The sequence below is a fragment of the Aethalodelphis obliquidens genome, unplaced genomic scaffold, assembly GCF_003676395.1.
Source record: "Aethalodelphis obliquidens isolate GAN/ISIS:26980383/991018 unplaced genomic scaffold, ASM367639v1 scaffold53, whole genome shotgun sequence".
Lineage (NCBI taxonomy): Eukaryota > Metazoa > Chordata > Mammalia > Artiodactyla > Delphinidae > Aethalodelphis > Aethalodelphis obliquidens.
Window position 1 is genome coordinate 3310492 of NW_020837997.1, and position 16744 is coordinate 3327235.

Sequence of the window (16744 nt, forward strand, 5' to 3'; positions counted from 1 at the left end):
AGCAGGTAGATTCTCAACCACTGCACCACCAGGGAAGCCCCCAACGAATTTGAATAGAACAAAAATGCACTAACACTAAAGCAATTTTGAATGTTTTTTTTTTAAATTGAAACCCTGTCAGGAACTCGGAGGGAGATGATGAACGAGCAGACAGCACTATGTTCCTCAAAGGCATGTGTTCAGAACATTTGAAATCAACAGGAAACAACCTGAATGTTCGACAGTGGGGGATTTATAAGGAAACTGTCCTCAGTCCCTCATGTGGAAAGCTCTGTGTGTGTGAATTGGGATCTTTGAAGGAATTTTAAAGGCATGAGAGACTTGTGATAAAACTGGTATGTGGAAAGAGCAGGATAAAGCTGTTTAGAAAGGCACAAGACACGTAAAGATGCCAACAGATCCCTGGGCGTGCAGGACCAGGCCCTGGGGGAGACCCGAGTGCAGGTGTGAGCAGCACTGTTGGCCTTTTTTTTTATTATTATTATTTTTGCTGTACGCGGGCCTCTCACTGTTGCGGCCTCTCCCGTTGCGGAGCACAGGCTCCGGATGCGCAGGCTCAGCGGCCACGGCCCACGGGCCCAGCCGCTCCGCGGCACGTGGGATCTTCCCGGACCGGGGCACGAACCCGTGTCCCCTGCATCGGCAGGCGGACTCTCAACCGCTGCGCCACCAGGGAAGCCCTGGCCTTTTAATCCCCGTCTGCACGTTCCAGTTTTGCACAAGGAACGCATATGATTTTCAAACTTGGGGGGAGAAACTTAAAAATTCTAACAACCCAAACAAAGTCAAAAAGTAACTGAAACGTCTAGTTGCAGAGAGGTGCGTCAGTAAGGACAGCAGGGTCCCTACACATGCCCAAATGTGGTGCTGCCATAAAGAAAGTGAAGATGGCTAGCGTCGTGACTCTGGGGAGGGGGACGGCCCCAGCATCCTGGGAGTGAGAAGATGGTGGCAGAGCCCAGCATCTTGGCCAGACTTCCTTTAACTGCCGCTCAAAACGATGCATCTGTGAGGATGTCAGTAAAGGAATTCCTGTGGATTTGTTGGGGGTGGGGTGGGGGGTGATGGGTGAATTTTTAATACTGTTTAGAAATCTCTTAGGATCCCATAACATTCGTGGAATGCTTTTGAAAAGATTCTTTAGAAAAAGTCATTGTCAAAGTGCTTTGTAAAAAAATCTGGTAATGAAGCGAGTGTTTACCCACGGAATTAAGGAGCCTGTGGCCAAGTAGAAACCCGTTCCTCCGGCATTCCCTGCAGGGGCTAAATGCCTGTTGGTCACATGCCAGTCGGGCCTCCCCCACCCCACCGCACTGGGTATGTGCATGGGAGGCAGGCTTAGCACCCCGCCGCCCCCCCTCCCCCCCCCCGCCGCTGGTGTGTCCATGCTCCTGTAACAGTCAGCCAGGAGTGTCTGCCCCAGGGCCCGAGAGGCAGAGAGGAATAAGGGAACATGACACAGCCGAGCCCGCCACTGGCATGCCAGGTTCTGTCCAGTCATGTCTGCTGCCATTGGAAGAGAGTTTCCTCCTTTGTCCTTGAACAGGTCTGGGGACCCTGCCTGGAGCCTGCAGTTGTTGGATGGTGATAGTGTCCCGGGTTCACAGAAGGGGAAACAGGGTTTCTCTGGGACCCTCTCCCCGGGGCTGGTGTCCAGGGCGGCCACGGTCTCTGTCCTTGGGCCGCGTGGGCCAGGGAGCACGTCAGCAGCAGGGTCGCCTGTGGGAGTCGCAGCTCTGGGGCACCGCACCGCTGCAAGGCGGGTCAGCAGGGGGTGTGGGGAGCGCCCTCTGTGTCACTTAGGGCATGCGGTTTGAGCCTCCTCAGGCTTCTCCACGTGGTGTCCTTCCTTGCCGTGGACAGAGGCACACAGAACAGAGGCAGCCCCTGCCACTGGAGCCCTGCCTGCCTCCATTCAGGAGTGACACAGGGTGTTAGCCTGGAGTTTTCAGTAACCCTGCCCCCCGGCTGGCTGCTAACAGCCATGGTACAGCCCTGGGGGGGTTCAGATGTGAAGAGTGGGCAAGCTTCCTCTTCTTCCCCAATGCCTGCTCTCACAGGGGACCTGTGCCCACAGGTAGACAGAGTTGAAGCTGGGAGGGGGCTGTAGAAAGACCATCTCCACACAACTCTTGGTTTTGCCCCTGGGTGTGTCTGGGGCAGGCCCCCCCAATGCCATGGGGCCACGAGTTCTTCATCTGCAGATGAACTCCATTCTTGTTGAGCATTTCTTAGCCCTGGTGGGGAGAAGCCATGCTGTGAGGAGGAGCAGTGCACATGAGGAGGCCAGCTCAGCCTCTGCTGTCTTCTCTTTCAGACGGGGTCCAGGCCCAAGTCCTGCGAGGTCCCTGGAATCAAGTAAGTCTCAGCAGGGCCCACCCTGTGTGCCCAAGGCCACCCTGGGCTGCTTGGACGATGCCAGGGCTTCCCCTCCGCTCATGAGGCTACATATCCTGACAAGAGGGACACTGTGCCGCTGGCAGCCACCCAGCAAGCCCCACTGCAGGGGGACACGCCTACCGCTCCTTCTCTGAGATGACAGAGCCCCTGTCCTAGCCCCAGCACACTCACCCCTCAGACACACCCTTTTCCTGGGCAGTGGGAGGACCGTCACCCCGGCCCCCATCCCACAGGGATAGGCAGCTTCCTGAGGTTCCACTGGAGGTGCTGACAGTCGTTTCTCCAGCAGGGCAGTGCCTAATTATGGGGTGTCATTTTGCGCCTACGAATTTTTTTGCACCAGCCTTCTTCTGCCCCTGCCACAGCTTTCGTGGGAGAACAGGCCAGCCGCCACCCCGAGAGCTCACCGCCCCCTCTGTCTGGCCTTTCCCCCCAGCATCTTTCCATCCGCCGACCAGGAAAACACTACAGCCCTGATCCCTGCCACCCACAACACGGGGGGCTCCCTGCCTGACCTGACCAACATCCACTTCCCCTCCCCCCTCCCGACCCCGCTGGACCCCGAGGAGCCCACCTTCCCCACGCTGAGCAGCTCCAGCAGCACCGGCAACCTCGCAGCCAACCTGACACACCTGGGCATCGGCGGTGCCGGCCAGGGTAAGGCTGGGCTGGGTGGCGGGGACACTCCCTTCCCTGACAGAGGTCACCGTCTAGTGAGAATGACAAGTGTGTTTGAATGATGACTTAGCAGGGTCACGTCCAAAATGCCAGGCATGGGGGTGGAGCAGAGTCCACCACTGGGGTTCAGGGTTGCCAGGCTGACCCAAGGGGAAAGGCATCTGGGCAGAGGGCACAGCCTGGGCAGAGGACCAGCGCTGGGAAAGCTCATGCCCTCAGGGATGGGACCATGGTTCTTAGGGGGGGCTGGGGGCTTCAGAGAGTTGGGGTGTGCCAGGCTTTCCTCATGCCCTTCATCAAGGGACAGGCCTGATCTGTTCCTCTCCCCCACCTCTCCCACTCCCCCCACCCCGACCCCCCAGTCCCCCAACCGTGGCTGCCTGCTTAGGATGCTCCAGCCCGGCCCCCTCCCCTGAGGACGTTTCATGGGCCCCTGGCCTGTCCCAGTATCCCCCGGTGCTGCCCCAACCCTGTTCCTCCTTGGGACTTCCGGCAGCACCGTCCTTCTATGACTCAGGCGGGGACCCTGGAGGTGTCCTCCTCCACTCAGACCCTCTCCCCTGCGTGGCCTCCATCTGCTTGCTCCCTGCCCAGCCCCTGCCTCTTCTCCACCCAGAAGGGCCATCCGCTCATGGCCCTCCTCTGGTCAGGACCTCGCACAGCACCTCAGTTTCCTCCCTAGTGAAAGCTTGAGACCCGCAGGGCCCCCTAATTCCTGCTGCCCATGCCAACTCCTCTCCAGCCAACAGGCTCACCGCCGACCACCGTGGGGCCTTTGCACATGCCACCCCACCCACACAGCGCTCCTCCAGGCTCCTCACCCCGTTCCCTACGCAGACCGCCTCCCCTCCCCTCTGCAGGCCTTCCTGACTCCCTGCCCATGCCCCCGCCCCTGCCCCCTCTCACACTGGGTTGCTTTTCTGCACTCACCGTGCTGCTGTTGAGTCACTATTTCGCTCTTTCGTCTGTCCCCTGGGCTGGGCCTTGATCTCCCACGCCCTTGCTCTGACCCCTCTACCCACGTTGACTGTGGGAGGCGTGGGTTTGCGCCCAGGGAGGAGACAGGACGGGCCCCCGACAGCCTGGCAGTGGGACGGGCAGGAGGGGCCGTGGGGACTCACATGTGTCCCCACATGTGTCCGGACTCGGCGGTCGGTGAGAGCACTGCCTCGCTGTGCCCTCCCTATGTCCTGGAGCCACAGCACAGGTCAGCGCTCAGCGCCCATGGCACCTCCGCCCCGACCGTGGCGGGCAGCGCCGCGCAGGGTTTTCTGAGAGAGAATCACACACTCACATTCGTGTTTGCCACACTTCCTCTGACTGCCCCGGGGAGAAGCTGACTGTGAGGAATGGGCGGCAGCCCCTGGGCCAGGGCAGAGCCCCATTGGGAGCTTTGCAGAGAGATTTCAGGGGGAAATTGGCCAGCCTCGGAGCCAGGTTGATTCAGGGAGTGAAGGAGAGCAAGGAGCCCGGAGTCATTCCCGGCTTTGGTGCCGACCAGGCCAGGGCCAGGTGAGGGTTGTTGAGGGCGGTGCAGACGTTCCCTAGGTATTTAGGCGAGGAGATGGAGGCCAGAGTGGTGAAGAGGAGAGAGACACTCTGCCTCATGCCATTTAGGCTGTGTTCTTTTTCCCGTGCCCCTGGCCCCGTGCCCGCTGAGGCTCAGCCATCGGGCAGAGGATACTGGCCCTGGCCGTGTGCACCCCACTCACCCGCCCACCCCTCCAGGGAAGGCCCAGAAGGCAAAACGAGCAGATCCAGGGGAGCCCCAGATCTGTGGCCCTCCCACCAGTGGGTGGGCAGCGTCCACAGATGCCTGTGCAAGGAAAGAAATCAGAAGGTTGGCCCTGGGGCTGCTGGCCCTCCGGCAGAGAGTCGCTGTTTCCCGGCCCCCGTTTTTCTCCTCACGCCTTGGCAGCAGCCTCCAGGGCACCACCCCCTCTGCAGCCCCCCGGCGCCCGCCCGGGAGCCTCGCACCTCCAGCCCGCGCCGAGTCTAAACAAGTACAGGAAAACACAACACATGTGAAAACCATAGATGCGGGAACGAGTGCAGACCCCGAGCGTGGGGCCCAGACCCCAGCCTGCCTGGCTCAGAGCTTCGGCCCGGTAATGTCTGACATGTGTTCCGTTGTTTGCGAACCTGCTGCGCTCCAGCAGCTCGCCTGGCGGGGGCCTCACTCTCCGGGGGTGTTTTAAATCAAGCAGAGCCACCGGCCCCTGGCACACATGGAGATCGCCCCCCACACCACCGGGCCCACCCTGCAGACAGGACGGGAGCCGGCGGCGGAGGAGGACGGAGGCCTCCGCCGCCAGGAAGACAGTGGCCCCTCTCATCTCCTTCCAAGTTTGCCAAAGTCGTTTCCCTGGCTGCACGCCGGAAGCGGGAAGTGGGCAGGCTGAGGTCCTCCTTCCCTGCACAGCTCCGTGGCCAGTTAGCCCCGTGCACAGGGCTTCCATGCCACTGGGGCGGGCTCCTGCCACCTGGGCTGCCCTCCCCTGGCAGCTGTCCCTGCCCACGCTAGGCTTCCCTTCCAGCTGGCCCCACGTCTTTTCCTAAAGTTGATCCAGGTTGTCAAAAGGAACTCAACAGCAAGGCATCCCTCGGCCCTCCCGGCCCAACTGGTGTCTCAGGGGGTGGTGGCCGCCCCATGTGAGGCCAGGAGCTCACGTTACAGCCTAGCAGAGGATTAAAAACTCCCTTGTCTTCAGGACAGACGTCAGAGGCGGCAGCCGAAGGGCCAAATCCAGCCCCCCAGTGTATTTTGGCTTTCTTACACGATTGTGTGTGTGATGCTTTGAATTGACATTCAAATATGGACGTAAAAACCTGGATCTCCAGCTTCTCTTGAAGAGTCAGGCCCAGCAATGGTGGGTCGAGGTCGTGTGCCTCGAGCTGGGCTAGAGCACTCCAGTTTGCTGCGGGCCCCTCCCGTCCCCGTCGCCCCTCTGTCCCCGCCACTCTTGGCATCTGCCCCTGCTGCTTACCGAGCCCCGACATCTGCTCCCGACGTGCACGTGGAGCGTTCCTCGGCCCGCCGGACACACGAAGCGTCAGATGCTCAGAGAAGACGAGGGAGCAGTGCAGGGTCCCGACTCCCAGTGTGCTCTCAGCAGGCGTCTTCCGGACTCCTCCTGACTAGGCCTCTGTCGATGGCTCCCTTGACGTCGCTGTGTTTGCAGCAGCCTGATTCTGGGCCCAAGGTCTGTGCAGAAACTGGCCCCCGGGGGCTCCGCTACAGGAGCTGTCGACGGTGCCAGGCCCCCCCAGCAGTGCTTAGTGGAGCGGAGCTGCCAGGGCATCCGAGGGGAAGTGCAGGCGTGACCGGGCTCGCCTTGCACAGATGACACAGCCCCAGCGAACAGCTGCCTGGGGTAGAGGGAAGGCTGCCCGTCATCTCCCCTCAGTGTATGCTGGGTGCGTTCTTGCCAGCCCTGGAACCTGCCGCCTCACCCGCTGGAACCGGGTTGATCCGGTGCCCTCCGCGGGGTGGGCCCAGCTCCCCCAGTGAGTCAGGCACCTTCACCTGGCCTTGACTGCGGGCCAGATTCTCTGGGAGCCTGCTCACGACCTCCTGAGGGCCTCGCGGTGAACTGGAGAGGACAAAGAAACTGAGTCTGGGGTGATCAGGCCAGGCCCTCAGGGCTCCCCTCCTGCCCCCAGCATCAGGGGGCCCATTGCTTCCCTGGCACAGTGCCCCAGGATCATCTGGCAGGCCCCAACACACTGAACTTGACCTCACTTAGCTCCTTCACAGCAGACACATCCAGGGATCAGATTGCTGGGGGAGGGGGCCGGGGTGAGGGAAGGGGTGACTTGGAGCCCCCGCCGCCCCAGCAAAAGCTCCATCAGGAAGAAGATAAAATAACTGAGTTTCTTGCTCAGGTATCCTGATGGGGTTGGTGCTGCAGCATGGGGAGTGCATGAGGTGGGAGGAGAAGGTTGTGGGTGCGTGTTTTGGGGGGAAGGGCTGCCAGATACAGAGGTCAGGGGCCAAGAGGAGATCTGGCCAAAGGAGCAGTTATGGGAAGGGGCACGTTCACGGAATGGGGGTGAGGAGAACGATGAGGCTCAAGAAGAAACTGCAGCATCAGGCAGCACCGATTTGGTTGGAGCTAACCAAAACCCAAGCCATTTTAGGAAAAAAAAAAAAGGAGGGGGACTGTCTCTGAAACCAGGGAAATGCCAGCGTGGCTGGATCTGGGGCTCAGGTGCTATCTCTGCCCCTCATTGCCCTTGTGGTTACCAGGATGCCTCCTCACACAATTCTGGACCTCCCTTCCTGGAGTTCCATCAAAAGCCCCTGGGCAGGGTCTCATTTGGCCAGCCTAGTCACATGTCCATCTGGGGGCCAATCACGCGGTAGCCCGGAGGTGGGGAAGCGCTGATTGGCAGGGCCTGCGGGACACGCCCCTCCTGGAGGGATGGCAGGATCTGTGGGGAGAGTGTTGGTCAGCACTGGAGATGGGAGCCCATGCAGAGCTGGGGGACCCTGAGGTCAGGGTATCGGGACCTCAGAGGGGGCATCCCAGGTTTGGTGATCAGAATGTGCCCACTGGCGTCTGTGTGAGCGATTGGACTGTCCTCAGCAATGACCCTGGGTGTGTGAGTGCCCCCTGCCATGATCCCAGTGGCTGGCATCATGCCCACCCTCCCTTCCTTTCAGGGATGAGCACACCTGGCTCCTCGCCGCAGCACCGCCCGGCCGGCGTCAGCCCGCTGTCCCTGAGCACGGAGGCAAGGCGGCAGCAGGCCCAGCAGGTGTCGCCCACTCTCTCCCCACTGTCACCCATCACTCAGGTGCGAGGGCTTAGTGGGGCGGGGGAGGTGGGGCCCGGCTCTGCCTCTCTGGGAGGCCTCACGCTCCTTCCAGGGAGCAGAATCCTGAAAATCTTGCCAACACTTTTTTTGCTTTTTGTTGTCAAATTTTCAAACACACAGGGAATGCAGAAATCAGTGGCCTGGATTCCCCTGTGTCCATCATGGCTGTTAGCTTGTGCCCGTGTGACTGGGCATTCTTTATTATGCTGTTCTCTTCTTTAAGATCTAGTTGCAATTTCCCAAAATAAAATGTTTAGAGAAGGTTTCCCCGCCCACCACCACCACCAATTTACCATGTTTGCTTTGTCTGCTTCTTTGGTAGTTTTGTGTGTGTCTAGGAGTTGGTCCGTTTCATCAGTTATCCCACGTGCCAGCATACAGTGGTCCGTAGTACTCTCATAATCCTTTTTATTTCTGTGAAGTGGTTAGTAACGTTGCCCCTTTCGTTTCCGATTTCCATAATTGGAATCTTCTCTTTTTTAGTCAGTCCAGGCTCGTAGAACGAGTTAGGAAGTGTTCCCTCCTCTTCTATTTTGTTGAAGAGTTTGAGAAGCATTGGTATTAGTCCTTCTTTGAACATTTGGTAGAATCCAGTGAAGGTGCTGCGGTCTTGTTGGATCTTCACTGGAAAGTTTTTGGTGTCTGATCCCACCTCCTTACTCCATATCGGTCCTACTCAGACGTCCTTTTCCTTCTTGGGTCCGTTTCGGTAGTTTGTGTGTTCTGAGGAATTTGTCCACTTTGTCTGCTTTTCAGTCCCTAATAGATAATATTGTTTCTTCGGTTTTTAACATGACCTCGATGGTCTTATCCACCCACAATGAAATTAACAGTAGTTCTTCTATACCTTCCGATGCCCGGCCTGGTCTCGGCTCTCCACGGTGTCTCTGTCTCTTGTACGGTTCTTGTTCAGATCAGGATCCAAACAGAGCCATGCGTGGCTCCTAGCGGCTGTGTCTTCAGTCTCTTCATCCGTGACCCCAGCCTCTTCTCCCCTCCCCGCCACGCCCCACCCCTGAGGCCTGCCTTCCCTTTCCGGAAACTCCCTTCCGGCCACTCCTTTCCTGCGTTCTGCTAAGTGTTTACATCCTGTAGCTCCTGGGCATATCCAGCCTCCCTCAGAGGGCAGGAGCCCATGCCTGCCTGCCTGCCTGAGGAACTGTCCGCGCAGACTCGTGAGCCTGGAAAACTTGCCTCTGGTTATTTTCCTCTTTCCAACTCCAAGAGGGGCCCGAGCTGGTCATTGCCGAGTGACCACACAGGAGCCTCCGTCAGCCCCACCGTCTCCAGCCTCCCCTTGGTGCCCAGGCTGCAGGGTGGCGGGAGGGGGTTCCTTCTCCCTGGCAGGACCCCACAGGGGCTAGGTGCTGGCTCCACGCTGGGCTACCAGAGTGTGGTGCCCTGTGCCTGCCCACAGTGGGGAAACTCCGGCTCAGAGAGGCGGGGGATGGGGGCGGAGCATCCTGAGTCTCTGCAAGTGTGGAAGGGTGTGCAACGAGAAAGGCTCACTGGGGGCAGCCCAGTCCTCCGTGGGCCCTGGGGGAAGCCCGCTTCGCTTCCCTGGTCCAGGGTCTGGACATCCCTCTGTTCATCTCTCACTTCAGTGTCAATCACGCCAGGCCATGGGGGTCCCCTGGGGGCCAGGTGCTCACAGCCCGCTCGGCCCACTCCTTTGAGCATGTGTCCCACCTGACGCCCTCCTCTCCGTTCAGGCCGTGGCCATGGATGCCCTGTCTCTGGAGCAGCAGCTGCCTTACGCCTTCTTCACCCAGGCGGGCTCTCAGCAGCCGCCGCCGCCTCAGCCTCAGCCCCCGCCCCCGCCGCCGCCTGCGTCCCAGCAGCAGCCGCCCCCGCCGCCCCCGCAGGTGCCTGTCGGCCTCCCCCAGGGCGGCTCCCTGATGCCGAGCGCCAGCCTGACTCGGGGGCCCCAACTGCCCCCGCTTGCGGTCACGGTACCATCCTCTCTCCCCCAGTCCCCCCCAGAGAACTCGGGCCAGCCGCCGATGGGGATCGACACTGCTTCGGTAAGCCCGGGGCGGGGCCTGATGGGGGGGGTGGGGGGTGGGGCTTGTGCAGGAGGAGCCCAGGGGCTGTGGGAGACCCCCATCAGACCTGCAGGAGGAGTGTCAGGGTGCCTGGCTTTATCTGCAGCCACCTTGAGGCTCCACTTTGAGGCCAACTTGGCCAGGGGTTGGGGCTGCGGCAAACACTGCCTGGGGCTGGGAGCTCAGTGGGGTATTCTCCCTGGAATCCTCAAGCCAAGTTTGTCACCCCGGTATAGATGGGGAAACTGAGGCACAAGCAGGGGTCAGGTGCCCCAGACTTCACCCAGGACGGGCCACCCCACGTCTGGCTGCCAAGCCCTCCCCCATGGCCCTGATTGCCCCCCTCAGCCCTTCCCACCCAAGACAAGGCTTCCTCGGGGGCAGGGAGAACACGGAGCTCTCAGGGCCTCGGGAATGGACTTCTGAGAGCCAGAGGGATGGAGATGAACTTGGAGAAGAAGAAGGGATGAAGCCAGTTCTGTGGTTCATACAGCACAGTGCCCTGGGCCGGGGGCCTGTAGCTCAGACAATGGGACCCTCTTGCCTGGGGCCAGGCTTGGGGTAACAAGTGCTAGGTTTTGACCCCTGCACCCCAAACCTTCCTGCTTGTTCAGACTTTCACCCAGGTTGCCCTGATGGGAAGGGAGTGGTCACAGCCACCTTTGGCCACATCCAGAGGAACAGGGACCCACGTTTGGGGCCCAGCCAGCCCTCCCCACTCACTTGGCCCATGGCTGCCAGCCCCAGGATAAATGTCATCAGAACATCATGTGCTCTGTGAAGAACAGGCCCCCCCTGGGTTGGCCAGGGCGGGCAGGTAACCCAACAGGTAGAAACCCACATTTCCAGGCTGCTCTGATCCCTCAGAGGGCAGACCTCAGGGGTCCCCTTGCATGGGACTGCACCCCAGCCTTGCCTTGGGCAGAAACACAGCAGGTATGGACGTGGCTCTGACAGCGGGGCTGCCTGGGGCACCCAGTTCCATGACACCCTGCCATGGCGGTGCCTCTCTGTGGACCTGGGGGGACATAGGAGACATGGGCTGTCCAGGCCAGGCTCTCGGGTCAGGGCGCTGTTGTCGGGCAGCCCCTCCCCTCCCGTGGGAGTGGTGGCTCCCTCAGGGCTCAGGTTCCAGCGGCCTCCTCTGTGAGTTTCTGTAGATGCACCCAAGCGAGGAGAATGTCCCTCTGGTCATTTTCCTCTTTCCAGCCCGAAGAAGGCCTGAGCTGGTCATTGCCAAGTGACCACGCTGATGTCTCTGACACGCCCACCCTCCTGCACGAGCCCCCTGCCCCATCTGGGCTCAACCGCCATCCCAAACTGCTCAGAACAGGCCGCTGAGGAAATGAAGGAGACATAGCGCTTAAGGAGCCCTGGGCCGGCCGGCTGGGTCTCACTGAACAAGCTCAGAGAGGTCAGGCAGCTTGCCCAGAGGCACACAGCAGGGCCTCACTGGTTAGGACCAGAGCAGGGTCTAAATCCAGGTCCTGGCCGAGCTCGTCCTGCCCCCCCAGGAGTCTGATAAGAAGCCAAGACCCTTTGTCATTCGAGTGAGGGGGTGGCCGTCCTTTGGAAGTCTGTGGACAGCGTAACCCGGCGGACTTGTCCCAAGCAATACCAGTGGTAGTGACTACCCGGCGCCAGGAGCCCTGCAGTGTGCCCCAGGTGGCCTTGGCTGTCAGCCCGAGGGCATCTGACCGGCCCTGGCCTTCCCTGCCCTTGCGGGTGTGCGTGTTCACACGTGTGCGGCTGTGCGCACACGTACGTGGGTGTGGTGTGCGTTCGTGTGAGTGCTCTAAAACCTGTTGAGTAGAACTGATCCCTCCGCCCCTCCCCAGCCCCCCAGGGCGATTCTGTGAGGCTGGGTTCCATGCTCTCTGACAGAATGCCCCACCCCTCCCAGAGTTGGGTTTGGAGGAAGGGCCCCTTGAGGCCCCGGGCTTAGGTGCCCTCCTGCAGGTGCCCTGGGTATTCAGCTCACCTGAGGGATGGGGGCCCTGCCAGGGGTGTCAGCAGCGAACAGCCAGTCCCGGGAAGCCAGGCCTGGGGCCCCGCGAGCATCCTGACCTGTCTGTCGTCACAGGCGCCGGCTCTGCAGCAGTACCGTACTAGCGCTGGCTCCCCAGCCAACCAGTCTCCCACCTCACCCGTCTCCAATCAAGGCTTCTCCCCCGGGAGCTCCCCGCAAGTAAGGGACGCCGCCTCCCCTCCCCGGCCTCCCCCACTCCAGCCTAGCTGGCACCCCCCCACGTGTCCCCCATCCACCTGTCTGTCCGCCGTCTGTGCCTCCCGTCTCACTCCACCCCATCTTGTTCACTCCACGCCATCTTGTTCACTCCACCGGGGTGGGGACCGGTGAGGGGTAGCCACCCTGGGCAGTGGCCAGGGAGAAGGCACCCTCTCCCGGAGCTGTCACATTCCCTCGGCGCCTCTGTGGTCCACGCCAAGCCCCAAGTGGGGTTGGCGGGCTCCCCATTCGCATTGGTGACGTTGGTGTCGCCTTCGCCCCAGCTCTTCACCCCATGGCTGGGATGCCGAGCCCTGTGTGCGGCTCAGAGCAGGCATCGAGCAGCCCGTGCACCCGTCCCCACCCATGTCTGCCCGCCCTGAGGCCTCCTGCTTCCAGGCTTCTGGAGGTGGAGGCGTGCTCCCCCTGCGTCGGGGTGCAGCTGAGGTGACGGCCAGCCTGTGATGGGGGCTCTGACTCTTCAGCCCCCTCCACCCCTTAGGATGGTGTGTCTCTCGCCTTCAGACTCCCAGCACAGGAAGCAGCCCCTCCAGTGTCTCCGTCCTCTTCCCACAGATGAGACTGAGGCTTGCCCCAGGCAACAGGCAAGGCTAGATCATGTCTATCAGACTCAGGTTTTCTCTCCATACCAGGCACCACAGGACCCCGATCTCTGACACAGACACACACACACACCCCTTCCAGGTTCCTCAGAATCCCTCTTGGCTCTGCTCCATCCATGGGTGCATTCTGTCTGGAACCTTCCATCAGGGGAGAAGGGGTTCCTGCAAAACTGACATCCAGGCCCCAGACTTCTTGCTGTAGCAGCAGAGCCTCCCCAGGACCCCACCACCCCATCCCCAGGCTGAGAAACCTCAGGAGCTACAGCAGTGCCCAAGACCCTGAAGTCTCCCTCTCAGCTAGGGGAAGATAGGGCCTTACTTCCCGGGAAGAGCAGGGGGAGGAGCTGTTCCTCCAGGCAGGACGTGGGCTCCCTTGTCCCCGGCGACATGCCCCGCTGTCCATCTCCCAGGCTCGCAGCAGCGCACCCCGAGCCAGGCCCTGTGTGTCAGGACAGTAGACCTAGCCCTCAGGGGACCTGAGGCTGTTCTCATGGCTCACTGATACAGGAGGGGCTCTCCCAGGGCGCTCCCTCCACCACCCACGGCAGCCAGGGGTCCCGCTGGGACTGTTGGCATGCAGCCCCCCACTCCGCAGAAGGCAGGGAAGGTGCAGTGAGCTCGGGGCCGGCGGGGGGTCAGCCTGGTGTGTGCATACTCTCCGTCCATCCCTGTCGGCTCTGAGCTCTCGCGGCTGGTCTCGTCACGTGGTGCCGAGGGGACGCGGGAGTGGGAGAAGTTGGTCCAGGCAGGGAAAGCGATAGGGGGCGCCTGCCCGAGGTGGGCAGCCCTGCCTGGGGCTGGTGTACGTGAGGCAGGACAGGAATTTAAGCGTGGAGCAGATCGCTCTCAGGAGAGGTTCTCTTGCACCAAAGTGGGCCATTCTGAGCGGAAAGCATGTCGCTGTCTCATCAAGCCCGTGTCTCTGTGTTGGTTTGTCCGTCCGTCAACTGGGCACTGGCCAGGGAGGCAGGCTGCTCACTCAGATGTGAGGATGGGGCCGGCAGGCTGTCTGGCCCCAACCAGGGGCTTGCTTGGGGGCAAACCATGGTTTCCCACTGCAGCTGGATCTCTGGGGACATATTCATCAGCCCCATGGGCCTGGGTCACCCCACGCCTCTCCGGCCCAGCCAGCATCTCCCCTGGATGCACGAGGCAGCCGCCTTGCCCCACTTGCCCCCAAGCGGATGTCGCTTGTGTCCGGCTGCACCCTGAACCTTAGGCAGCTAGAATTGGCTCCTTTGTGCTGCCCCCTCCGGCCCCAGCCCTTCCATTCTGGGCAGACCTTTCTGGCAAACCCTCGTGGTAGCTTCACAAGAGAAACCACATCTGGGGTCTCCTGTGTGTGCCGGGCCTCTCTGGGGTCAAGGCCATGGGGACAGGGTCAGCTGCCCCAGAACAGCCTGCCCCCGGCCTCAGCCACGGCCATCATCTGCCCCCTTCGCAGGTAAACCCAGCAACCTCACAGCCCCCTTCTCCAAACCTGAAGCTGGCGATTTTTAGGGCAGGTGTGGCCTTTTTGCCACGTTGTCTTTTTGGCTTCTTACTCCTTTCGCATTTTTAACTCTTTCCTGGTGTTTGATTGGAATGTGCATTCCCAGGAGCCACCGCACCAGCCGGAGCGGCTGTCCCTTTCTGCGGTCAGTCCACTGAACACCCGGAGCGGCTGGGGGCATTGTGGCCAACTCCCCTCTGGGATGGAGGCCTGAGAGTCAAGCTTTGGCAGCTGTCAGAGAACGCGGGGGCCTTTCTAGAATAGAGAGCTCAAAGCGGGGAGGTCCAGGGCCTGTGGTCCATGAAGCCTCTGACCTGGAAACGGCCGCAGGGGAGCGACTTCTGCAGGGCCACCCTGTTCTACAGAGGAGGAAACAGGCCAGAGTTCCCAGCCTCGGGGACGCCGAGGGCCCTGGGCGGGGCATCTGTTTCCCCAGGTCTGTTGCCTCCGGTGTGACTTGGCGACACACACGGCCATCCCTTTCCTCCCTTCCACATCCCGCCAGACTCTGTCCTGCCATCTCCCTGGCAGCACCTCAAGAATGGGCGGGAGCTCCACAGTCCTATTCTTGGCATCTCCACTGCCTCAGAGGATCCCCAGCCCCCTGCTCCTCTCCCAGGGGCAGCCCCCATCCCTCTGCCCCAGCTGGCATTGGGCAAACAGGAGTGGGACTGCCTGCCATCCCCCAGGCCCCAGGGCCTCGCGGGCAGGCAGGCAGCCGCGGCTGGACAGGTGGGCAGGGGCTTTCCGTGTACCTGTCCTGTGCTCACTCTGTGCACCCTTCCTGCCCACGTGTGTGTGGCCTGCTGCCTGTCCCGCGTCTCCCATGTCTGACAAGGTACGCATCCCCCCCTGAACACCGAGTATCTCCCGCCTTGCCCCACTCACACACTTTCCTCTGGGGCCTGTCAGGTGGGGTTTCCGGTCCCTGTGGCCCCTCGTCTTCCATCTGACGACAGCGGGTTCACCCACACCTGAGCTTAAGGAGAGGAGATGGGATGGCACTTTGGGAGAAGTTGGGCGGCAGCGGCCCCCTCCCCAGGAGCAGGTGGTGGAAAGGAGCAATCATCCTGAGAGTAGGGGTGCACCCCTCCACCCCAGCGGGTGTGGGCTCTCCCAGGAGCCCTGAGATAGATGTCATCAGCCTCTCCCGTCCTGAGCACCTTCCAGGAAGTTCCAGAGGCCTCCCTCCTCTCCCAGCCCAGGCCGGTGGTGAGGTCCTGGGAGAAGGGTATGGGTGCAGCCAGCCCGTGGGAGAACCACCCCCCCAACCCCATAGCAGCCTCACCCCCTGCCTGGTTTTAGGAACCCTGACGACAGTGGGCCTCTCTTCTGTCTGCAGCACTCTTCCACCCTGGGCGGCGTGTTTGGGGACTCATACTATGAGCAGCAGATGGCGGCCAGGCAGGCCAATGCTCTGTCCCACCAGGTGAGCAGGCGCCCACCGCAGACGCTCGCCAGACCCCGCCCACTCCTCTGCGTGAGCTTCTCAGCCTCTCCAGTCTCCAGACTGCAGAGGCCCAGGCCCTGGAGGGGGTGGCTTGGCTTGGCCTCTCCTGGCGTTTGCACCCTGCCCGCAGAACGAGGCCGCCAGCGGAGCGGGGAGGAAGGGTGGGCGGTGAACGCTGGTAGGGACAGGCAGTGGCTGTTACAGCGGTGCCTCGGTGTGGGCCGTGCACGTGGGTTTGCGGGAGGTTGCAGTGGCTTTGCGTGAAGGCCGGGATTGGGGGCGTGTGGGCACGGGAAGGGTTGGCTGCAGCCTGGAGCTGTTCACTCACTCATTTATCCAGCCATCCATCCATCCATCCAGCAAGCTCTGAGGGGGCCATGAGCCGGCAGGCCCAGGCAGGTTCGGAGACGGGGAGACCCCAAGGCAGAGGGACTCATGCTTGGCAGCCCCAAGTGTACCTTGGCACGGGTGCTGGCCGTCCTGTAGGGGAGGAGGTGCCGGCGGTCGCAGGCAGGCCGGCCAGCCAACCACGGCCGGGGCCCCAGGGTGGCCAGCTCGGGGGGGCTGGCCTCACACCTGTATGCTTCCTGTCCCAGCTGGAGCAGTTCAACATGATAGAGAATGCCATCAGCTCCAGCAGCCTGTACAGCCCGGGCTCGACACTCAACTACTCACAGGCGGCCATGATGGGCCTCACGGGCAGCCACGGGAGCCTGCCGGACACACAGCAGCTCAGCTTCCCCAGCCACGGCAGCATCCCCAATATCATCCTCACAGGTGAGAGGCCGGGGGAGATGGAGTCCCTGCCCTGCGTGGTGAGGCGCGACGGGGCTGAGGTGTCCCTGCCCAAGGAGGCCAGAACCCACTGACCTCGGCTCACTGCTGGGCTTACAGGACACAGGCTGGGGGGACGCACACTGGACCCTGGACCAGGTGTCCGGTGTCCCAGGCTGAAGAGTGAGAACAGGATGAAACCGGTCACTCACCTAGCCCTTCACCTCCTGCCCA

The 16744-nt window shown here is 61.5% G+C and overlaps 1 protein-coding gene across 9 annotated transcripts in view; it reads left to right on the plus strand.

The window, feature by feature from the left end:
• Positions 1–16744, plus strand: part of CRTC1 (CREB regulated transcription coactivator 1) — a 79038-nt gene that overhangs the window by 55823 nt on the left and 6471 nt on the right. For 3 of the 9 annotated variants that reach the window (XM_027084763.1, XM_027084762.1, XM_027084766.1), the window contains exons 7-13: positions 2318–2358; positions 2837–3057; positions 7745–7878; positions 9612–9923; positions 12028–12132; positions 15629–15715; positions 16333–16513. In XM_027084763.1, the coding sequence (XP_026940564.1) occupies positions 2318–2358; positions 2837–3057; positions 7745–7878; positions 9612–9923; positions 12028–12132; positions 15629–15715; positions 16333–16513 (1081 nt within the window). The remainder of the gene's footprint in view (positions 1–2317; positions 2359–2836; positions 3058–7744; positions 7879–9611; positions 9924–12027; positions 12133–15628; positions 15716–16332; positions 16514–16744) is intronic. The other 6 variants (XM_027084765.1, XM_027084767.1, XM_027084768.1 and 3 more) reach the window with 6 other exon arrangements.